This window comes from Hemiscyllium ocellatum, chromosome 8 (assembly GCF_020745735.1).
Source record: "Hemiscyllium ocellatum isolate sHemOce1 chromosome 8, sHemOce1.pat.X.cur, whole genome shotgun sequence".
NCBI classification, from domain to species: domain Eukaryota; kingdom Metazoa; phylum Chordata; class Chondrichthyes; order Orectolobiformes; family Hemiscylliidae; genus Hemiscyllium; species Hemiscyllium ocellatum.
Genome location: NC_083408.1, coordinates 108,301,993 through 108,326,940, shown reverse-complemented (window position 1 = coordinate 108,326,940; position 24,948 = coordinate 108,301,993). Strand labels below are relative to the sequence as shown.

The 24,948-nt window shown below is 41.9% G+C and overlaps 1 protein-coding gene across 3 annotated transcripts in view; it reads left to right on the top strand.

Annotated features, from left to right (window-relative positions):
- The window catches only part of LOC132818418 (centrosomal protein of 128 kDa), a 410,636-nt gene extending 388,228 nt beyond the window's left edge, over positions 1-22,408 (top strand). For all 3 annotated transcript variants that reach the window (XM_060829432.1, XM_060829433.1, XM_060829431.1), the window contains exons 21-23: positions 9,400-9,513; positions 16,826-16,934; positions 18,485-22,408. In XM_060829432.1, the coding sequence (XP_060685415.1) occupies positions 9,400-9,513; positions 16,826-16,934; positions 18,485-18,606 (345 nt within the window). In that variant the 3' untranslated portion in view covers positions 18,607-22,408. The remainder of the gene's footprint in view (positions 1-9,399; positions 9,514-16,825; positions 16,935-18,484) is intronic.
- Positions 22,409-24,948: the final 2,540 nt, after the last annotated feature.

Sequence of the window (24,948 nt, the reverse complement as noted above, 5' to 3'; positions counted from 1 at the left end):
AGAAGTTGGGAAGCCATGTTGCTGTTTTACAGGACATTGGTGAGGCCACAGTTGGAGCATTGTGTTCAGTTTTGGTCACCTTGCTATAGGAAAGAGTGCAGAAGAAATTTACAAGGATGTTGCCACAACTCAAGGTTCTGAGTTATAAGGAGAGGTTGGACAAGCTAGGACCTTTTTCTTTAGAGTGTAGGAGAATGAGGGTGATCTTATATAAGGGTATTGTTATGAAGATGTGGGTGTACTGTACCTTTAAGAGTGATAAAAGCTAGCAGAACTACCTGACAGCACCAAGTGTTCTGAATAAGATATAATGTAGCATGTGGTCCAGCAGCCAGAGTAGCTGGTTGCCTGGAGACAAAAACAAATTTGAATTAGGGCAATCAGTTTAAATTATACCGCCCCCCCAAAAAAAACTCCAATCAATTTAATATATTGATAGTATTAAAAACCAATGACAAATCTGATGCTTTGGGGATGTAAGACCGGGAAAAATTGAACAGTTGAGGGACAACTACCAAAACACCAACAAATGTAGCTGCTAGTCAGAACTCTCTGAGAGGTACCTGTCTAGGGAAAGAGTTTGCACAGAGAAAGACATCAACTCAGACCTGGAGAGCAACTCTACAGAGAGAGATATAAAGAGAAGATTTGAAGTGCTGGCTGGTTTTGAAATTTGATGTTTTAGTAAATCTTAATCGGGGGTTTTATCGGACAATTATTATACAAGGGAAAGTAAAACATTGGTTAGAGGAAGTTGTAAATAGTTGTTGGTCAAGTATTCTCTGTTACATTTTAAGAAATGAAGTTTAAAATTTTTACTTTATGTAATTCTTGACCTCTCAAATTTTCACAGATTACTGCACGGGGTAAATATTTTCTGTGTTGCTGGTTTAAATTAGCTGGGGGGGCTTACCCTGTGTCGTAACAGTATAAGATCATGAGAGACAAGGATGTGGTGAATGCACTCAGTCTTTTTCCCAGGGTTGGAGAATCAAGGACTAGAGGGCATCAGTTTAAGGTTAGAGGGGAAAGAATAAAAGGGTATCTGAGGGGAAGCTTTTTTACACAGGGTGGTATGCATGCTCCTCAGATGCTGCATGACCTGCTGTGCTTTTCCAGCACCACTCTAATCTTAATTCTGATCTCCAGATTCTGCAGTCCTCACTTTTGCCTTTATGGAATGAGCTGCCAGCGGAAGTGTTTGAAGCTGTTACATTAACACTTAAAACGGCATTTGGCCTTTGTACAAATACATGGTTAGGAAAGGATTAGAAGGACATGGACTAAATGCAGGGAAATAAGGTTAGTGTGGATGGACAGTACTGTGTAAAATGTGGCATATCATCCTGCATAATTTTATATGTAGTTATCTATTCAAAATTGCATTTTTTTTTTGTTAGCAACACAAATTCGATATCTGTTAGGTTGTATATTCTTCTAAACGATTGTATATTCCCAACAAACAAAATAATGTAGTTTCCCTTTAAGTTTTCCAGGACCGATTTTAGATTGGCTTGATTGCTCGTGTTTCCACTGGGGAACATTTTGCACATTATTTGTAAGATTATTGAAATTTGTCAAATAACTGAAAGGCTAAGGTTTCTTGCTTTGACATTGACTGATAGCATTCTATTCCACACACACATACCAATTTTCTACATCAACATCAAGAGAACTAAAACAAATTGTTTCATTGTTACAGGACCTATTGAAGTTTAATTTATTGATTTACATTGAAGTACTGTTCTGAGGTTAGTTTTATTTGTAAATTACAAAGAAATTCAAAGGCTGTAGTGAGCGCTGATTATTGACTGGAAGAAGTAATTGCAGTAGAAGGAACCATGTTAGTAGCCACCCTCACCATGTGTTAATGCGAGTTAAGAGGTAAGATGGTTTGCATGCTATCACAACATGATGAGAGATAATTTTCTGCAAAAGAGTCAATGTAGGACCTGCAGCTTAATCTTAGAATCAGTTTGGGTAAATCTGATTGAGTATTTGGCTTTAACCGTGTTTAAAGCATTCAAATCAAAGTGGGCCATTTGAAGGAAAGAAAGCCAGAGAAAAGCTAACGTTTCTCACAAAATTGCAAAGCACTTCAAAACACAAGCACTTTTTGAAATGTAGTCACTATTATAATACAGGAATCTCAGCAGGTAAGTCGTCCATAGCAAATTCCCTCAAACCAGCAATGGGATAATGTTTTACTGATCTGTTTTACTGATGTTGATTGAAGCATAGACCTTCACCAGGACATTAAGATAATTGCCTGGCTCTTCTTTGAAATATTGCAATGTGATCTTTTGTGTTCACCTGAGCAGGCAGCTAGAGCCTTGGTGTAAAGGCCTCCTAGCAGTGGTCAGAATGTGAGGAAGAAAATAAATCAGAAGATAGAATAGGTATGTAGGAAAGGTACAATTACAGCAATGAAAACAACAAATGCTGGGGATCACAGCGGGTCAGACAGCATCCATGGAGAGAGAGCAAGCTAATGTTTCATGTCTAGATGACTTTCATCAGAGCTAAAGTGAAGTCTGGAGGGGACAGCATTTACGCGATAGGTTTGGGGGGTTGGGGGAGCGGCGTAGTGGGTGTAGGGTGCTGGTGGAGAAAAGATGTTGATAACTCAGATTAAATGATCAGAATTTGAGGATGGCAGAGCAATGGTGTGACTCCTGTCAGAGTTGGAAGGATAGTAAGTGGGATTTGGGGGGGAGGGTGGTGGATGGTCATGTCAACAAGCTAAAGGAAAGGGAAGAAATGGTTCACATTTTAAAGATGTTGAACTCAGTATTAAGTCCAGGCGGCTGTCAAGTGCCTAGCCTGATGGTGAGCTGTTGTTCCTCCAGTTTGCACTGTGTTTCACTGGAACATGTGAGCAGGATGCTGTGTTAAAGTGACCGGCTATGGGAAGGTCGGGGTCCTGACTGTGCACAGACCCAAGGTGTTGCACAAAGCAGTCACCCAATCTGCATTTGGTTTCTCCAATGTTGAGTAGGCCGCATTGGGTGCAGTGAATACAATCCACAAGATTGGAGGAGGTCCAGGTGAAATGCTGCTTCACTTGGAAACGCTGTTTAGACCCTTGGATGGTGAGCAGGGAGGAGCTGAAGGGGCAGGTTTTGCCCTTCTGTGGTTACATGGGAAGGTGCCATGGAGATAGGGTTGGTGTTAATGGTTGTGGAATATATTAGGGTGTCCCAGAGGGAATGATGCCTGCCAAATGTAGATGGGGGAGAGAGGGGAAGATGTGTTTGATTGTGGTGCTCTGCTGGAGTTATCTGAAATGGCGGAGAATGATCCTTTCAATGCGGAGGCTGGTGGGCTGAAAATTGAGGACAAGGGGCACTTAACACTGGTGTAAGTAATAGGAAGGGAAAAGGGGGGGAAAACAGGTGATGGGTCGGATGTGGTTGAGGGCCTGTCACCCACAGTGGGTGGGAAAGCATGGTCATGGAAGAAGCAAGCCATGTTAGCAGCGCTGTTTTTGAAGGTGGCACCATTGGAACAGATGGGATGTAGGCAAACGAACTCGGAAAATTGGATGCAGTCCTTGCAGGACATGGGCACTTGATGAGCTGTTGCGGGTCATTTTAACACAGCATCCTGCTCACATGCCCGCATGTCTGTACTCAGCATGCTGCAGTGCTCTAGTGAATCACAGTGCTAACTGAAGGAACAACATCTCATCTTCAGACTAAGCACTTTACAGCCTTCTGCACTTAATATTGAGTTCAACACCTTCAAACTGGGAACCATATCTTCCCTTTCCTTCAGCTTGTTATCATGTCCTCCCCTCCCCCATCCCAATTACTGTCCTTTCAGGTCTGACAAGAGACACACCACTGTTCTGCCAGTCTCACTTTCCGATCACTTAATCTGAGTTAGCAACATCTTTTTTCCACCAGCACCCCACACCCTCTACCCCCACCCCACCCCCAAACTATCACATAAATGCTGTCCCCTCCACACTTCATTTCAACTCTAATGAAGAGGCACCATTTTGAAACAAGAGCTTGCTCTCTTTCCATGGATGCTGCCTGACCTGCTGTGATCTCCAGCATTTGTTATTTTCAGTACAGATTCCAGCATCTGCAGTAATTTGCTCCTATTATTATAATAATCGTGGGACACTTCAATACGCAGATAGATTGAGAAAATAAGGTTAGAAGTGCACCTCAAGAGAAAGAATTAATGGAATATCTACAAGATTTTTGTTTGGAGCAGCTCTTGGTAAAGCCCACTCAGGAATAGACAATTCTGGATTTGGTGGTATGTAATGAGGCAGGCTTAATTAGGGAGCTGAAGGTGAAGGAACCCCTAGGGGCCAATGACCATAATATGATAAGATTCACCCTGCAGTTTGAAAGAGAGAAACTTGAATCAGTTTCAGTTGAGTAAAGGTAACTACAAAGACATGAGGGAGGAGCTGGCCAGAGTTGTTGAGAGAGGGGTTAGCAGGGAAGGCTGTGGAGCAGCAATGGCAGAAGTTTCCGGGGCTAATTCGGGAGACACAACAGAAATTCATCCCATGGAAGAAGAAACATACCAAGGGGAGGATGAGGTAACCATGGCTGACCAGGGAAATCAGGAATAGCATAAAAGCAAAAGAGAAAGCATATAATGTGGTGAAGATTATTGGGAAGCCTTTAAAAACCAGCAGAGGAAAGAAGGGAGGAGAGCACACCTCCATCTACAACAACGGAGCTGAGGTTGAGAGGGTGGAGAGTGTCAAGTTCCTAGGAGTGATAATAACCGACAATCTTTCCTGGACTTCCCATGTAGATGCAATGGTCAAGAAGGCACAACAATGCCTCTTCTTCCTCAGCCGGCTCAGGAAATTTAGCATGTCCATAAAGACCCTCACCAATTTTTACAGATGTACCATTTGAAAGCATACTGTCTGGGTGCATAATGGCCTCATACGGCAACTGCTCTGCCCAGGACCATAAGAAACCACAGAAGGTTGTGTGTGTAGCATAGACCATCACAGAAGCCAACCTCTAGACTTGTTATTGCTGCGGAAAGGCTACCAACTTCATCAAAGATCCATCACACCCCAGTAGTGCTCTCCTACAAACTTTTCTGTTAGGCAGAAGATACAGAAGCTTGAACACGCATACTAAAAGGTTCAAGAACAGTTCCTCCCTGCCATTACTATTCTGATGGATGGACTGTCTAACATCATATAATGCTGATCTTGCCTGCACACACCCTATGCGAAGTAACTTGAATGTCTCTGTCCAGTTTTTTTCATCTATGATCTGTATGCATTTGTTTACTATGATCTGCCTATACTGCTGGCAAACAAAGCATTTCACTGTACTGAGGCACACATGACAATTAATCAATCAAATCAAATCAAATCAAACACAGGGTGCTGCACAGAACGTTGCTAAATAAGATAAGAACCGATGGTGTTGGGGTAAGGTACCGAGTGGATTGGGTGACTGGCAGCAGGCAGAGAGTGGGGATAAAGTGGTCTTTTTCAGGATGGCAGCTGATGATTCTGCATAGATCTGCTTTGGAACCAAAACTATTCTGGTCAGCATGGATGGGTTGGGCCAAAGGGCCTGTTTCCATGCTGTATACTTTTATAACTCTATTTACATTGTACATTAACAATCTTGATGAAGGAACTGAGGACATTATTGCTAAGTTTGCAGATAAATCAAAGAGAGATGGAGGGGCATGCAGTGTTGAGGAATTGGGGAAGTTGTAGAAGAACTTGGACAAACTCGGACAGATAGTATACAGTGTGGGAATTATTAATTCCACCTATGTCCAACTGCACAGAACAGCTGTTGAAGCGAGGATATTTGTTCATTTAGGTGTATCATTGGTTATGGAATTAAGCTGAGTAGCTGTGATTAAGATCAGCCATAATCAAATTGTATTGTGGAACAGGTCTGAAGAACTGAATGGCCTACTCTGTTCCTGTATTCCTGTGTAAGTAAATATACTAATAGTATTTTTTTTGTACATGTCAAGACTATATTTTGTTTATATCTCGATAGTTTTGAATGTGGACTAAAGTGGGAAAAGGATTGTTTTAAACTGAAGGTTTGTGGAAGGTATCGCTGCACTTTTTAAAAGCAAGTTACTGCAAATCATTGCAAGTCATGCGCACATAGTTGCTGAGTTAAAGCATTTGGAGAGGTTGTTTTTATAAGGCCAGCTTGTCTGGTGTATACAAAGTGAGATTCGGCTGGCACAGGTTACCGATTGGTTTGCGGAGTTGTGACCATTTGTGTGTGACAAAGGCAGTCAGCCTAACATGAGCTATTGCCTGTGGGATGGCTGAACTTGTGGATGTGTACAATATTGGTAGAAGCCTTGGGACTGCTGCAAGGAGTAGATTGCATGTCTTTCTTTCCAGGAAATGACCTAAAGCCTGAAGTTCTTTTAGCTGTGGCTTTTAACCAATCTGGAGAAAAAAGGTTGAAGAACAGAAAATCCAGGCAATCAAAACTCTTAGCACACCCTGTGGACTGGGAACAATGAACTGCTCTCTTTTACCTCTCCTCTACCCACAACACAACTTTTGTTTGTTTGGCTTTATGTTTGCTTTCGGGAAGTTTTAGAAAGGGTTAGAATTTTAAGTAAGTGTTACATGACAACAGTTCATAGTTTACCTGTGGTTCAAAGTAATAAAGGACTTCAACCCAGTCTATGTTTTCTGTTAACCTGAGTCTGTCTGACAGATAAATTGGGGACTTTGTGCACTCTGCTAATTTTTTCATAGTTTTTTTGTGAACTCTGTCTCTTAACAGTGGGGTGAACCGAGGGGTGGCAGAGGGAGCGATGAACTCTATTGCTGTAACCTCTTGCATTATATTCAGTTTTTCAAAATGACGCTGAAGCACGGTGATCCTTTGCGATTTGCACACGGAAAACACTTTTCGCTGTGTTTTTATATACATGTGACAATAAATCTAAATGTAAATCAATGGGAGGTTACATGCAGCAAGCTAATAGCAATGAGGTGAATCTCCAGATAATGTGTACTAGCTGTGTTGGTTGATGTTGGCTAAGTTTCTAGAACAAATCCTCTGATCTTCAAATAATGCCGCAGGATTCCTTACATCCACACAAAGAGGCAAATGGAGCCTTGATTTTGTGTCCCACCGTCTGCATGAAGCACTGTGGTAACTGGCCTTCCAACAGATCTGTTTTTTGTAGTAGTACTTATAGTCATCAGTGTCTAAGAATGTGAACTGGTGCAAGGGGTTATAGATCTTCATCTTCATTAGATTGAAGAAGCAGCGAGGCAAGATGGAAAAGCACAGAAGACAAAATGCCCAAGAGAAGTTATATGAAATGAGAAGAAGGAGGAGATTTATTGCCGTACGTTGAATGGCATGAAGATTGACTAGGGTGCATGGGGCAGATTTCTCTATAACCTTCTGCCAGATTAACTTGTTATTATGAATGTATATGTTTCTGTTATCAATATTTTTCTCAAACCACATCAGTTTTATGCTGATCATAGCTCGTAAAATACCTCACAAATGATAAACTGTATTGATTGCATGTGAGTGTGAAAATAGCATCTACTCAGTTTGTGGCCAGCGAGCAGTTCTGCATGGCTTCAACAGGGGAATACCAAGGTTAACTGGTATTTAATTTAAAAGACATCTTGGAAAAGTAAGTCTGTGCAAAGATAAAACGTTCAGGAGGATAGTGATTTCAGGCTGACAAGGATCCCCTTAGGCGCCATCATGAAAATTGCTGACTCGGGTTTGTACTCTTGCCAAATTAGTTTAACAAAATGTTAACCTGCCAGTTTCCAGTCTTAGCATTTAGTCCAATAAAATGATCCAGCCAGAATTGATTAAGAGTATGGATAGGGTCATCATTATAAAAGAAGAGGGACCCTTTTATCTGAGATTCCTGAATGCTCCTCATTGAGCCTTGACATTGGCGGGGAGCGGTTAACTCTAAGTGCTGTAGCTATGGCTCAGTGCATAACTGTGTCACTCGAGTCAGAAGGTGGTGAGTTCAAATTTCAACCCCAAGCCCTGAGTATGTAATCTACTGCTGAAGTTCCAGTGAACACACACACCCAACCTCCTACCTCAGGACATTGCCTCAAGGCACTTCACAGAGGGATAACACCGCTCATTCAAAGAAGGAAATTTTGGGAAGTTGAACCATAACTCAGTCAAGGGAGTGAGTTCAATTGTTAAAGCAGGACTGGGAGGGGGAGAGGCAGGGAGCGAATTCCAGAAAGCAGCTGAATTGCAGACTTCACTGGATAAATTATTCTTCCTTCCACTCCTACCACAGCATCACAGGAAGGCATCAGATAAGCACCTACCTACCACATGCTAATGAGATGCTCTCTCACCAGCTCTACACAACCTATTGTACAAATATTGTACAGAGGGATCTGAGTGTCCTGGTACATGAATCATGATAAGTTACGATCAGATATGTGTGATTAGGAACATGAATGGAATGATGCCGTTATTACAAAGAGAATACAGTGCAAGAGTAAAAAGCTTATACTACATTAGTACAGGAAATTGTTGAGACCGCATCTGAAGGACTGTGTACAGATTTGGCTTCTTATTTGAAAAGGATTTAATTGCACTTGAAACAGTTGAGGGAAGGAGATTTACTTCTGGAATGAAGGGCTTCTCTTATCAAGAAAGACTGAAGGGTGAGGCAATAGCCATTCAGGTTTAAATGAATGAGATGTCATTTTGCAGAAACCAATCCTGAGAGAACTTGTTGGGTAAATACTCGGAGGATGTTTCCCCTTGTGGGGAAGATTAGAATTCAGGAACATAGCTTAAAAATAAGAAATTTCCTTTTTAAGACTGAGTTGAATTTTTTTTTCCTCTGGGGGTTATTGGTATTTGGACTTTTTATCCTCATAAAACAATTACTGAATTTATTCAAGGCTGAGTTAGATAGAATGAAGATGAGGTTGAGACTACGACCAGTTGGCCAGAGTCTTAGTAAATGGGGGAGCAGGCACAATGGTCTACTCCTCCTAAGTCTTATGTTTCTTCCTGGGCCGGGGGGTGGGGGGGGGATGAACTGGAGGGCACCTAGGCTGTCAGCATTCCATCTCCCGGGAGTTTCCGCCACAGAACCTCTACTCGAAACGTTTGCTTGTCTTTTCTCTTTACCGTCACTTACAGACCTGCTTTGTGCTTCAGCATTTTTGCTTGTTGCTGCCATATTTTTCTTCTTCTGACCATGCCTAAACTGAGCGTGTTTCATTGGTACAAAAATGAGCCGATTTCAAAACTACTTCCTCACCTTACTGTGCAGCATGTTAAAATAAATTTTAATTTGATATCTCAGAATTTCCTTCCCACTGTGGCTAGGATATTTCTGCACCTTAATGCTGTTTATCCTCCCCATGAAAATGTTCTGTATTTGAAGGATTCCCAGCGTCACCGAGAAATGATAGAAGAAAGATACTCCAAATACAAAGAGATAGTGACTTCCCTGCAGCAGCAGCTGCGAGATTCAACAAGGAAGATTCGAAAATACCAGGTAAGGCAGGATTTGCATTCCATTTATAGTGATATGTCTTTTTGTGTAATTCAGTTCAGGAGCCTTTAATGCAAGGATTTTATTCAAAGAAAAATGTTCTAACATTGAGTCACCTTCCCAGCTCAGTTGAGGTCAGTACCAAAAATGAAAGAGGAAAATGCTGAGAATCGATATGTGAGGGTATGCAGGAGGGAAAGATAGGTTAATGGTTCAGGTGTCAGAACTGAATCTGGAAATGAATGAGCTCATTTGTAGGATTAAACAAAAATGAAGAGAGTTGGGATGATCAAGAAAACATAAAGGCCCAGATTTTTGTGCGCAGTGCGCAGATCCAAAAGACCCTTATCCATTTGCTGCAAGGGTCTTAATTATGAAGTTATGAATTGATGGAGTTATGAATTTTTTAGGGTACTTCTAGTGGTTCTCCTGATGGGCACATAAGATCTTGTAGAACTGTTTCAAGCTCTGAAATCATTTAAAGCCCCAGCCCTTCCAAAAATAAACAACCTGCCTATGCCAGTGAAGGTTGAAAAATCTGGGCTCACTGTTTAGATAACTGCTTGTAGAATTGCATTACCTCAAAGGTTATCATTTTACCGTTATTGACATTTGGCTACTTTCAACCTGTCATTATCTCAGTGGGAGATCCTAAGTTCACAGTTCATTGACAGCTGGATGATTTAGATGTCTTGATTGATGGGTTTATGTGGTCTGTTTTTATAAGGATTGATGAACTTGAGGGTATTTACACGTTTTGAAAGGCCTATCATGAGAGCAAGCATTTTTCTTAAGATAGTGAAGGCTATGATAGATATTTAGAACTTCATCTGAACATGGTTCCTGAGGTCTGCATATGGTAGATAGTGGGTCAGTTGACATGGAGTGTGTAATTCGGCATGAAGTTGGCATGGTGTATATGAGGGACATATTGCGTGTAGGTGCGAAATGGGATGGTATTAGACGTATGAGGGGCCATTAGAGATATAGGAATGGATGGGCCTGTGGAGTGTGTGGGGGATGTGATGGATGAGGGCTGGAGGACGTACTACTTAACGAAGAAGGCATCTAAATGAAGACCTCCTCAATCAGCAATACTTTCTCCTGAGTCGAATGTGATGAGCCACAACATTTCTGATGGTTGCTACATCTGCCTCAGGAGTGAAAATCTGGACCTTGTGGAGTGTGTTGAAGGTACAAAAGAGGGAGATAGAAGACTTTGTAAATTAGAAGAAGTATGAATTATTGAGGCAGTAAACAGCGTGAGAGCAAGTGTTAAAGGTTTTAGTGCCTTACAAAACGAATTGGTTGACAGGCCTGCATGGAATGTCATCTGAACTAATAGATGGGAGAAAGAGGTAGATCAAATAATTACGGCCAGTCAGTCTAATCTCACTGGTAGGCAAATCATGGAAAAATTTCTGAGAGATTGCATTAATAGTCCTTTTATATGGTATGAATTAATTGATGAAAGTTTGGATCAATTTATTGAGGCTAGGTCATGTTTAAGTAATCTGATTGAATTTTTTGAGGTGTTAATGAGGAGGCTGAATGAAAACAGTGCATTTCATGTAGTCTACGTGGACTTTCTCAAGGCTTTTGACAATGTATCACATGCAGTATGTTCAGAGAAGTAAATCTCCATGTGATTCAAAGCAAACTAGCAAGTTGGATATTCGAGTCTATAAGGCTACAGATGAAGAGCTGAAAGAGGGTTCAGGCTGGATATGATAGAGGCTGGCATGATGACTGCCTCAGTGTTGTCAATTTCTATGGTTCTATTAATTATTCAGCAAAGAATTTCATGTGGTTAACGGAAAAACACTTTATTTTTGTTTCTGGAGAGATGTGGACTTTCATAGGCCAATTCCGATACAGAATTGGCTGATTGACAAGGAACAGAGTGGTGGTTAATGGATGTTTTTCAGGCTGGTTAATGGTTTGCAGTGGAGTTCCCCTGGGGTCAGTGTGGCATCCTTGCTTTTTCTGATATATAAACTACCTAGACCTTGGAGTACACAACACAATTCCAAAGTTTACAGACAATACAAAAATTGGAAGCTTATAAACTGTGAGAAGGTGGAATTTCAAAATGGCAAGTTGGTAGATTAAGTGGCAGGTGGAGTTTAATGCAGAGAAATGTAAAGTGATTTGGTTTGATAGGAAAAACATGGAGAGACATTATAATGAGTATGACAAATACAAAGGACCTGGGTGTACATGTGCAGAAGTCCTTGAAGGTTCAGGGCAGGTTGGGAGAGTGGTTAACAAAGCATAAGACTGTGAAGGAATGACATTTTATTTCCAAATCAGCATGGTGAGTAGTTGGAAGGGAACTTGCAGTTGGTGGTGGTCCCATGTATCCGCTGCCTTTATTTGCAGAGGCGTAGAGTACAAGAACAAGGAGGCAGAAATGGATACTGCAGATGCTGGAAACCAGAGTTTAGGTTAGAGTGGTGCTGGAAAAGCACAGCAGGTCAGGCAGCATCCGAGGAGCAGGAAAACCAATGTTTCGGGCAAAAGCCTGAGTCCTGATGAAGGGCTTTTGCCCGAAACATTGATTTTCCTGCTCCTTAGATGCTGCTTGACCTGCTGGGCTTTTCCAGCACCACTCTAATTTATACAAGAACAAGGAGCTATGTTAAAGCTGCATAAGACAATAATTTGGCCTGAGCTGAAGTATTGCATCTAGTTCTGCATGTTGCCCTGTGGAAGGATGTAAAGGCACTGGAAAGTGTACAGAAATGATTGACAAGGATGGTTTTAGGAATGAGCCACCTCAGCTGTAAAGGTTGAGAAATTAGTACTGAATTCCTGAAAAGAAGCAAAGTACAGTACTATGGATGCTAGAGATTTAAAAACAAAAAGTGCGAGAGGAACATAGTTAAGAGTTCAGTATTGCTCTTTATCAGTATTTGAAGAGGCTAGAAAATGACAGTTTTTATGCTGTTGCCGTCAGGGCAGAAGGGTCAGGTAGAACAGATGATGAGGATGCCCAGAGCAAATGAAAAAGGGAGTGCTAATGAGAATGGAGGAGAACTATATATGAATAAGAAGTGTTAATAAAAGGCGTTTAACACAGAAAATAGCTCAGCCATGTAGAGAGCAAACCTATACAAATAAGCCACTGAAGTAGGGTGGAGTGGGGAGGGAAGCAATGTTCCCTTGAGATCTCCCTTGTTCTGCAGAACCTTTATGTTCCTCAGAGAGAGCAGGCAGGACTGGTATTTAATTGCTTTTCCAAATGAAAGCATTTCTGTCAGCATGGCAAAATATCTGCAGTGAGGCTTGAACCTATCCCCTTCTCATTCAGAGTGTTACTGTCAAACCAAGACTGACAAGTAAGTGACGGTGACTCTCTCAGATATTGACCCTCAATTTTCTCCCGTAGTATTGCCATCTCTAATAAATTTTCTTATTCTAGTGATGGTGACGACTTGTTTCACTTCCTTTCGATGAACCTTTGCCTATTTAGCAGTTGACCTGATCCATGCAGTGCCAGGGAATTGAAGTTCCAATGTACGATAATCAGCCTACTTTCTACAGTGTTACTAAGTAAGACAATCACAGTGCCTTTGTTTCTAGGAGAATCTGAATGGTTTAAAATTTTCTGGGCAGATTATCTGCATAAGCATTCAATTCAAAGCTTTCTGTGCTAAGCAGGAAATAAATCAAGCTTATTCATTATTTCTCACTATTTGACCCATGATGGGTCACATGTAACGTTGTTTCTTTGACCACTCAGTCACAAGCTGTGTAACAGTTTCTAATAAGGGAAAGAAAACAATATTGTTTTCCAAGTTCAAATACCTAAGCAAACTGGCAACATTTCTGAATAAAACCAACGATCAAAATTGTTTAACACCGCTTCTTAAATTTGGAGGACAATAAATTACAGGCCCTGACTGAAAAGACTGTTAAGAATTTCTCTCTCTTTCTAGTTTTAGCCTCCATTTCCCAGCCTATCGTACTCGCTTTGAGATAGGGGCATCACCGCCATAGCCAGCATGATCCCTAATTACCTTTGAGGCAGTGTTGGTGAGATACCCTATTTTCTTCTTAAACTGCTGCAGTCTATGTGGTGTAGGTACACCCACAAAGCTGTGAGGGAGAGAGGTCCAGGATTTTGAAGGAGCAACAGTGAACGAATGATGATACAGTTCCAATTCAGAACTGCGTGTGGCTTGAAAGGGCGTTGGCAGGTGGTGAGAGCCCTTTGTCTGCTGTCCCTGCATTTCTAGGTGGCAGTGGTTACACGATTGGAGGGTGCTGTTGAAGGAACCTTTGCAACCGTACATCTGGTGGTGACTGCACACTGCTGCCATTGTGTGTGGATGGTTACAGGCATTCTTTAAGGTGATAGATTGGGGGTCACTCAAGCAGGCTGCTTTATTGTGGATGGCATCCTGCTTCCTGAGAGTGTCGTTGGAGCTGCTGTGTTGGATCACCGAGTGTGTCCAAGAAGCTCTCCTCAGGTTCGGTTAAATGTCGTTAAGGGAAGACTCAACTGTAGTAATTTGCATAAATATGAACATTTGTTGAGTAATAATAAAAGATGGAAAAGGAAAGAAAAATAAAAGACTGAACTCAGAGAGTGGTACGGGTATGAAATACTTTGCCTGCAACGGTAGTAGATTCGCCAAGTTTAGGTGCACTTCAGTCGTCATTGGACAGGCAAATGGACATACATGGAATAGTGTAGGTTGGATGGGCTTCAGATTAGTATGACAGGGCGGCGCAACATCGAGGGCCGAAGGACCTGTACAGCGCTGTAATGTTCTATGTTCTATGAACTATGAACATCTAATAAATAATAAAAGGAAGGAAAAGAAAACAATGAGCCTCACATCCTCCAGCACGTTGGGGACTCCTCGATCGAGGGATAGTCTAGAGGCTAAGGTTCACAGTCCCGGTCCAAGTTGAAGTCCAGTATTAATACCCCAGTATTAATCCCGGCCAAACAATTGAGAAGTCCCCAGTGGGTCTACCGTTGGACCTGGACTTCTGGGGCTAGAAAGTCCCGACCATTGAGCTGCTGGCAAATCAGAGTACTGTGACTCTTTCACACAGCTGCGGCATCTGGGGGATGGAGACTGGCGCCAGAATGACGCTCATTGGATCATTGCAAGATGGCAAAGGGTGTTTCACATCTTTGGGGATTGTGGGGAATCACCTGCAAGGGCAGGAGCCTAATCATCAATGACACCCTCTTATTTTCCCAAATCTATATCCCACAGAGTGTCTTTGAACAAGGAACCCTAGTCAGCAGGCCATAGCAACCCATACAGGTTTGCATGGTGTAGTCCCCATACTGATAAGCCAACCTGTCGCTGGGTTAATACCAGGGCTGGTATGAAGAGGCCCTTCATTGGGAATTATTTTCTCCTTAGGTGCCTCAACTGGCAGTGTGTGGGAAGGTGGTCTGTGGATCTACCTGCAGAGGCAGGAAATAGGTGGCTCCCCATTTACTACCATCCCACCGAATTAAATTCCCCTATAGCTCCAATCTTGCCGAGAGAGAGTATAAAATACAAACCTCCTCCAACTCCTTTAAATGCAATTACAACCACAGTGGTCACCAACTCAGAACAGAGCAAGGCTGGATGTAGGACCTGCTGAGATCTACAGCTCAGTGCTACAGCACAGGAATTTGGAACAGGACTGGGCCATTGGTCCTCCGAGATCTGCTATGCTATTGGATAAGACCATGGCTGACCTGGTTGTGGCCTTGACTCTACTTTCAACCCTTCGTCAGTCAAGAATCTATCCAACTCAGCCTTGAATATATTCAATGACCCGGCCTCAACTGCTGTCTACGGAAGAGAATTCTGCTGACTAACAATCTCTTGACGGCAAAAAACACTTTGCATCTCCACTTCTAAAAGAATTGAAGAAGTTACCAAAAGAAACTCATTAGTGAGTTGAAAATTCTTACTATTGTAGGCCTGCAGTACCTTTTGTCGACCATTTGTTCTATTCACCGTACCCTTCCTGTGTTCTTGGTTCCCTGGTGACATGTTCTATGTGAAGCTCCTTTGATAGCCAATCTCTTCCTATGTGACTGTATAACTCCAATATTTTTTGAGGGCCCTCAAGCAGGGGCAGCTTTATATATTTCTTCCAGTGTAATTTCGATTTCTGTGGAGAGGTGTGAGGAGAGATCTTTAGAGAAGGGGTATCAAGGGATTTAGAGATAAAGTAGGTAAAGTAGCCATGGTAGAAAAACAGAGCAGACTCAAAGAGCTGGATGGCCTACTCCCATTCCTGCTGTTCCTCTGAGTGGGTGTGAGATAATGAAAGTTACTTCATTCTGTGCTCTCTCTGGCCTGCAATTCTTCTGCAAGAATTCAACTCTCCTGCTGCTTGTAACCTATCCAAGGAGGATAAAACTGAATGTGTGTGGATTGAGACACTGAATAGATGTACACAGATGTACACAATAGATTCACCAGTGGGTAGATGAAAAGTGGATTTTTTATAGAACGAAGAAAAATGGTTTCCTTCTCCAGCATTGTGGAAAAACAGTGGCAAACTGGTTTCATTCTCTTTGCATATATCTTATGTGAGAGAGACTTGATTTAGGTCACTACAGGTCAATTCGTTAGAGTATGTTAGTTGCCATGGGAACCTGTAACTATAAAACAGCAACCATTATCTGAGCATTTTTATACTAAATGTCACTGTTGCAAGCACAAATCTCCTAAATTCTAGTTACTGTGCCATCGTATTGTATGTGTTATAACACAATGCTACATATTTGTATCATATAAAGTTATCTTCCACACTGGAATATCTTTGGTGAAAGCGTTTAAGTTACCAGCTGCTTTTAAATTGTACTTTAATAGCCATGCGTTGTGGCTATGGTGGGATTATCATATGTGACTAATAATCCAGTTCAAATCCCATTACTGCAAATGAGAATTCTATTTTTTTTAAAAGTTCTGGAAATAGGAAAACAAAATCTTGTTATTAGTAAAAGTACAGTTGTCAGAACGCAAAAACAAAACTGGCTTACAGACCTCCTTTCGGGAAAGAGACCTGAGGTCCTTGTCTTGTTTGGTCTTTGTGACTCCAGGCCCACCCCAATACGGTTGCATCTCTTGGGCTTCCTCTGAGGTGACCAAGCAAGCCACTAAATTACTGCTGCAAAGCATGCCAACATCAGAGGTTCAAGATGAAGAACTGCCACCAGCTCCTCAGGGGAACTGGAAACAGGTTATAAATATTAACCTCAAAAGGTCCTGATGAAAGAGAAGTTGACTACTTTGTGTTTCTTAAACTGATTTTGTTTTTACTACCTCTCCCTGATAATCAGGAAGAAGAGTCTGACAGTATCTTAAGGAGGGAGAGGTTGGAAAGTCTTCCTGTTGCACTATACAATCAAAACGGTTCCCCTCCTAGCTGTTCCACTCCAAAAACAGGCTGTGAGTATACGCAGAGTTCTCTCAACCCACACCCTAATGTATCAAGTGCAGCATTATGATAAAAGTGGGATTTTGGTAATGGTCAGTGTTTCTGTAATGATTGATATCTCTAATTACAAAGTTGCTGACAAGAGTCTCATGAGTGCTTAAGACTGGTTTTCTTCAGAGGTAGCCATTGTGCCGATCCTAACACAACATTTGCAAAAGTATTTCTGCTCTGTGGGGCAAGAACTTATCTTTACTTTTACAGAAATGTCAATGAGGTACCAATGGGCATGTTTCCATTGTTTCTGCACACAACTGTTTGAAGAAGAGTCACAAATCCCAAGTACACTGCATGTATACACACACACACACACACACACACACACACACACACACACACACACACTCTCACTCACTCTCTCTCTCTCTCTCTCACTCACTCACTCACTCACTTACATGCATGCACACACATCTAAGTCTATAGGGTGAATTTGCATTTGCAGAATTGTAATTGCAGATACATTCTATTTTGCTCAAAAAGCACACAATCTACAGGCAGTCAATCCATGTGACATTTTATAAATTCCTACTTTGGAAATAGAACCAGTCTGACTCAAGATTAGAATACAGACAGACTAACCTCACACGTTTAGCTCATTGTCTGAGCTGAGATGTCACCTTCTTTTATAAAACCCTCAGTTATCTCAGGATTGTGACTTGAAAGAAGTTCTGGGATTTATATATTAATGAATCAAAGCCTGCAACCCGTTCTAAAAGATGAAATACTTAACAATAATCTAGGTTTGTTCAATATATCATATCAGTTACATGACACAATGATCTTGTGCTATAAATTCTGTGTCTGATGATCCCATCTCATTACCTACCTGATGAAGGAGCAGCACTGTGAAAGCTAGTGCTTCCAATTAAACCTGTTGGACTATAACCTGGTGTTGTGTGATCTTTACTTTCGTCCACCCCAGTCCAACACCGGCAGTTCCTCATCATGGTGGCACAGTGGTTAGCACTGCTGCCTCACAACGCCAGGGACCTGGGTTCAATCGCTGCATTGGGCAACTGTCTATGTGGAGTTTGCATGTTCTCCCTGTGTCCGCATGGGTTTCCTCTGGGTGCTCTGGTTTCCTCCCACAGTGCAAAGATGTGCAGGTTAGGCGAATTGGCCATGCTAAATTGCCCGTAGTGTTAGAAGAAGGGGTAAATGTAGGGGAATGGCTCTGAGTGGGTTGCTCTTCAGAGGGTTGGTGTGGACCTGGGCCAAAGGGCCTGTTTCCACACTGTAAGTAATCTAAACGAGAGAAAGAGGGTGTTTTTAATCCAAATAACCACTCTTTGGTCATATTGCTGTACAGTTATGCACATCTTGAAGGGTACATGGATGTTTCCAGACTCTTTGCTGCACTGAGTGGGCACATTCAGGATGCCCTTCCCCTCCAAAATACAGCTTAAAAAAAAGCATTATTGAGTGGACAGTGAAGGATGTCAGTGTCATTAACTCCTTTCTGCAGGAATATCACTTAGCTTGTTGTAATCTCCTTTCCTTGCAGCACCAGATGACAGCAGCAGACGCAGAAATCTGCCTTTCAGAAAGGAAGATGCAAGCCAAGGACAAGAGCTCAGCAGGGCTGCTAATGGAAGAAAGTCTCCTGCAGAAAAAGACAAGTATTAGGCCATAAAGTCCGAGTGACTTGGTGTGTTTTTCCAGCAGCTTTAATGGATGTCAGCTTACCTTGTATCAAGCAGGGTGGCTGAGAGCATTTACTGAAATGTGTTCCCATCCATTATATACGAGACAGCAGCAGGCAGTCCGAGTGCCTTTAAAAACAGTCTTTTCAATTTATTTTCTTTGTATTTACCAACACCAGAAGTGTGTGCTGAAATTAATATTGGAAAGAGTACAATTTATTAGGGTTTATTACTGATGGGCAATAATTGCTGTCTTAGCCAGCAACACCCACATCCCATGAACGAATATATATTTTTTTTGAAAATGTAAAACATTTTGCATTGGTTCCACCCGATGCAGTTCATGGAGGACGGTGTTAGCTCAGTAATGGCCAGAGGCTCTTGGTTTCAGATATTCAAGGAAGCTTTAAAAATGATCCCTTAGAGCAATTTAAAAGCAGAGGTAATATGTGAGAAGGGTTGTTCTTCAGCATTAGATCTGTCTCATTGAAGATAACATAAGGAACTGCAGTGAAGTTCTAGGCTGGAAGAACAGAATGACGCCCTTATCTCTCTCTGTATCTGCTCTTTTTTGTGAGGAGGGCCATTATTTTGACAACTTCTCTTAATGAAGCTGCAACTTGGGGCATCTGTCAATCCTGTGACAAAGAGGTGCCCTCCACTCATCTACTGTTATCCTATTCTCTTTCAGGCATTCAGCTTTACTGAAACACAGACAATTCTAAAACCCTTAAGTAAATGAAAGTTTTGCTCAGTTATGTCCCAGGCATAAACAAAATGGAGGTGGGGCAGCACCACAACTGACTGTAAGAGTATCAGCCATTTCCAAATGCCCCACTCTTGTTCATCTGTCAGAAGCCCACAGAGGAAGTCTTTTTGTTAGAGTTCTAATTTTAAAAAGACAGAAATTGCTGGAAAATCTCAGCAAGTCTGGCAGTACCCGTGGAGAGAAATTAGAATTAACGTTCCTTGTTCTGAGCAAGGGTCATGGGACCCAAAAAATTAACATTGATTTCTCTCCACAGATGCTGCCAGACCTGCTGAGATTTTGCAACAATTTCTGTTTTTGTTTCAGCTGTCTAGCATCTGCATTTCTTTTGGGGTGTTTTCTCTCTAACAATGTTGGCTTTGCAATTCACTGAGGTAAGACCTCACAAATTTACTTCTGTCCTTTCTTTCGAACCCTCCAAACCTGAAAGAGTTTGGTTGCTGTTTTTGAAACAGAAATGAATGTTGTGGTGGGAGCAGATGGGCCTGATAAGCCTGATTTTCATAGTCTCATGGAGAGAGCCTTGGAAGTGCGTGGGGCCTCGAAATGGGGAGAAAGCTGCATTGGGACAGCTCTCTCATGGAGCTGACTCGGGTCCTTGACTACTGCACAAACACATGTGACAATAGCCATGCTGTGCTGTAGCTCAATAATGCTTACCTCTCCCCCAACAACTCCCTTCTCTTCAGAGATTATCCATAAAGTTCAAAATTAAGAAAAGTTGCAGTGAAACCTTATTTAAAAATTGCTTCAGCAACCAACTAACACATCCAATTCTAGCTACCATGCTTTAGGAAAGATTTGAAAGTGTGGGAGAGGGTGGAGAAGAAATTTACAAGAATTGTTACAAAGATGAGGGACTTCATTTGGAGGAGTTGGGGCTGTTCTCCTGGAAGGTTGAGGGGTTCTTTGATAGATGTGTTCCAAAATCATGAGATCTGGACAGAAAGTAGGTAGAGAGAAACTGTTTATGTTAGTAGAAGTTGGCTAAAGAATGAAAGGTTATATGAAGAAAAGACATTTTTACACAGTGGGAGGTTAGATCTGGAGTGCATGCTGAGACTACAAGCTCAGTGGAGGCAGCTTCCCTGCTGTGGGCTGCTGTTGGAGTAGGTGAGCAGGTAAGGCCACACTCTCAGTCCAAGCTGATACCTGTGGAAGGGTTTGCCTTATGTTCTGATATACAGGATTACCTCTGGGCCTCTTGATTTGTGTTTCTGCATCTCTGAGGGCACATTCAGGAAGATTGGACCATTGAGTATTGCACTGGCAAGTTGGGTTCAGACTCCATGTGGACCTGATGTCGGGTTGAAAAGCCTGCAGTCAAACTCAGACCCTTATGTAGCTTTGTGTTGTCTAGTAAGATTAGGCAGGTGAGGGTCTGTGAAAGTTGCCTATATTAGGTGCATGAAATTCAGTATGGTCTTTAGCAGAGGTAAAATCTTGTTCCTTCTCCTTCTCCTGTAATCTTCCTATTTGGTTCAACAAGGTGCTGTAAGTGCTAGCTTTGACCTTGCCAACTTATACCATCCAGACACAGCCCTCATGGATGAGGTCCAGCCATTCTGCACGTTGTTCTGAATTGTAGAAAGGTCAGGCATTTATATCTTCAGGCCTTATTAACCTGTTTTTTGATCCTCTCATCAGTCATCAGGTGGGACCTTATTTCCGACGGTCCATGGAGAAACGTTGCTCTGCTTCAGACTGATGGCCAAAAATCATGGCGGCTATCGTCAATTTCAGGAGATGATGATCTTGCAGTTCATAGAATGCCAAAGTCATTATGCGTACAAGATCCCATACATCTCAGAAGTTGTATTTCTTGTATCCATTTAGGTTGACTTAACTGCTTCGAAGACTATCTGTCACACTGTACTGAGTGTAAAGAGTCGGTTGAGTCTCATGCGGTTCTGCAGAAACCTTGCACTTAAATGCCCCACTGGGGAAACATACTAAAAACTGCAGAAATTGTGGGGCAGGGAGAAAGTGTTCAACTGCTGCTTGCACCAAATATCTGAAGAAATTTGAAGAGAATCAAGTTAAAAATCACACAACATCAGGTTATAGTCCAACAGGATGAAGGAGCAGCGCTCCGAAAGCTAGTGCTTCCAATTAAACCTGTTGGATTATAACCTGGTGTTGTGTGATTTTTAACTTTGCACACCCCAGTCCAACACCAGCATCTCCAAATCATGAGGAGAACAAGTTTGAGTGAAGCAGCATTTTTCACAACCCTGATATTACAGAAACAGGATGTTTGGAGCTGGCCTACAGAAATTGAGGCCACTCTTTGGAATTCCATTGATCGTTGAAGTGCCTTGTACAATACTGAATTCGAATGATTGACTGACTTCCTTTGCACAATCAGCGTCTTCCTTACACAATATCCTCAGGTAGGAAAACTACGGATTTTTGCTGAGCCAATGGCTCAGGTGAAGCATCACTTATTTGGTTCCAAATCAGCTGGGATGCCTTATTCACCTGTCATTTAATATTGGAGAGCCATAGCAAAATAAAATATACTGTTTTATTTAATATAAAGGTATGTTTTAAACCTACAGCTGATTCCTAATTACTGTCCATCTCATCCCAGCAAAGACTTTTCAGTATATTAAATACATCATACTAATCCTGTCAAGCAGTTTAACTCAACTGGACAAAATCAGCATCTATCATTTTCCAAAATTTCCAGTCCTAATATATAAAATGATTCTCCATTCTCACAGTATTCACAGTCATTTGGAGGATTAACTAATTTGCCAAAAACCCACTTCCTACTTCCATTAATTAGGCTTCCCTAATGGTCCTGTAAGTACTTGAATATCATGCTTACATTGTCATTCAAGCCAAAAATGCCCAAGAGCTAATTTCTTTCCAACGCTTCATTTCACCAGCCTTGATGAGTAATTTTCTCACCAGTCAGAAAGCCTCATAATGCTTTACTCAAAACACTTCCTGAAGTTGTTGTTTAAAGTCAGTAATTTATACAGTTAAAAGTCACACAACACCAAATTAGAGTCCAACAGGTTTATTTGAAATCACAAGCTTTCAGAGTGCTGCTCCTTCGTCAGGTGAAATGCACTTCACCTAATGAATGAGCAGCGCTCAGAAAGCTTGTGATTTCAAATAGATCTGTTGAACTATAACCTGGTGTTGTGTGACTTCTGACTTTGTCCACCCCAGTCCAACACCTCCACGTCCTGACTTTATACAGTCTTGCTGGCTGTAGTGGTGCACGTTTGAGAGCAAATTAATCTGAGTCATATTTGGCCTCGTCCTGTGCTGTAAATTGATTAGTCCCTGTGTACTGGCCAGCATTTTACACACTGTCTAATTCTGTGTGCAATCCTAATGCAAGATTGTTGGCAAGTGTTGCTGCTGAGCACTGGCTCTGTGGCCACCCATGTTCTGAAGAGACATTTGTTGCCATTCTCTCTGGCAGTACCACATTACAGCACCAGATGTGCAGGGCCAAGATATAAAATATTCAGTGTGGCAGTGTTTCACTATGTTCACCCATCTAGTGAGTTGTCAAACTGAGGTCTGAGCTGCCTGTTCTGGTGGACCAGATGGACATTAGTGATCCCTCTGACACGTTTTGAGGAGGAGCTATTTCCAAGCCTCGGTCAGAATTCATGCCTCAACTAATGTCTCTTGAAAATATAACGGTGTAGTGTCTTGGAGGTGACATCTTCCCAATTGTATTTTGCATAATCCTGTGTGTTTTGTGCTTTGAGATATCTTCATGTGATTAGATACCATACAAATTTAAAAACCTATTTATTTACTGACACCATAACTTGCATTTTACATGACAAAGTATTTAATCTTTGTAGAATTTGAAGAGTCAAGGTGCACAGAAATATAACTTTTATTTTCCATCTGAAATTAATCGGACATCCTGCTCCCAGTATTTAATTCATTATGGATTTACTTGGATTGAGCTGTAATTTGCCACTCAGGTTATTTAAAGCATATTTGACTTGCTGTTTGAATAAAATCACTGTGCAGATTGATTTAGTGATTGTTGGAATACTGATTTTTAAAGAAATGAATAAGATGAAAAGAATTTTAATAAATGCTGTATTTACAACTTTAATGACTGAAGAAACCTGTTCATTTCCCAAAGGATCTTCATCTGCGCAGCAAAGGGTAGGGAATGATCAGCTCATTTCACAGATGGATGGACCATGTTAACAACTGGTTACTTGTGTTACCCAGCACCTGCATCCAGCATTTCCAAGTCAGGTATAATACTTGTCAGATGCAGCAATGTTTTGTCTGAAAGCCTTTCTTCTGATTCCATCAGTTTGAACATGCACATCCCCCCACCCATACCCTTTCCCAAATAACCTTTCCTGTAGCATCTGGGCTTTGGTTTCACTTCTCAGGTTTGGAGTCTAGAAGAGCTTATTGAATCTGACATTGACCCTTGACATTTGAAGCTGAAAGGATGTTTCCACTTCTGGGACAGGCGAGCCCAGGAAGGGGTAGTCAAGTGGATCTGCCAGTATGCTTTGAGTACATCTTTCTTTTTGATGTAGGGTGTATTAATTACCCTAGCTATGCAATCTTCCAGCTGAGGTATTGGATAGAAATCAGCTACAGTCATTGTAGTAGGGGGAGACTGTTAATCCAGAGATCCAGCCAACGTTGTGAGAACCCGGGTTCAAATCCTGCCACAACAGATGGTGAAATTGAATCCAATAAATATCTGGAATTAAGAGTCTAACCATGACTGAATCCATTGTCATTCGTCAAAAAAAGTCTATGTGATTCATTCATGCGCATTGGGGAAGGGAAGCTGCTATCTTTGCCTAGTCAGGCCTGCATGTGACTCCAGATCCACAGCATTGTGGTTGACTCTTACCTACCAACAGGGCATTTAGGGATGGGCAGTGTATGCTGGCCTAGCCAGTGATGTCCTCTTCCTGTGAATGAATAAAACAAGCTCGTGGAGATGTCCACCTGGGCTTACCAGGGAGCTCCAGCTACTGCTGCTAAGCTCTCTGAGTTGGTGCTCCAACATGTATTTAATTGCCTCTGGAACCTGGGGGTATTTTACTGGGTGTAGAAAATAGAGAGGTTGCCTCATGGGAGGAGCCTCTATCACATCCACACCATGTGGAATGAGGGTGGTGGAGCTTGGCATTTCTCTGCTTAAACTTTTTAAATGCAGTGAACAGCATCAGCAAGTCTGTGCTGCGCTTAGATGAGTGAGTAAGGAATCTAACTTTGAGAGTATTTCTGTATTGGTTAGTATCAATGTGGGTCTCACCCATGTCTTCCTCCAGCTGTCCCCAGGGCTACCCTCATCCTCTAAGGCAATAGGACAGACTGTTACCCACTTGTCCATTTCTTGATGGTGGTTTGGCTTTATCAAGTTGGCATGACACAGCCTCTTTTTGCCACTGTCTGGGGTCTCAGTGGGGCAGTTCACTACCTTGAGCTGTTTTGCCGCTGTGGGCAGGTCATTGAACTGGGCTTTTGAGGCAGGACCACTAACACCTGATCTCCTGGCTGAAATGTTCAGGCCCTAGCATATTTGTCTCCCTG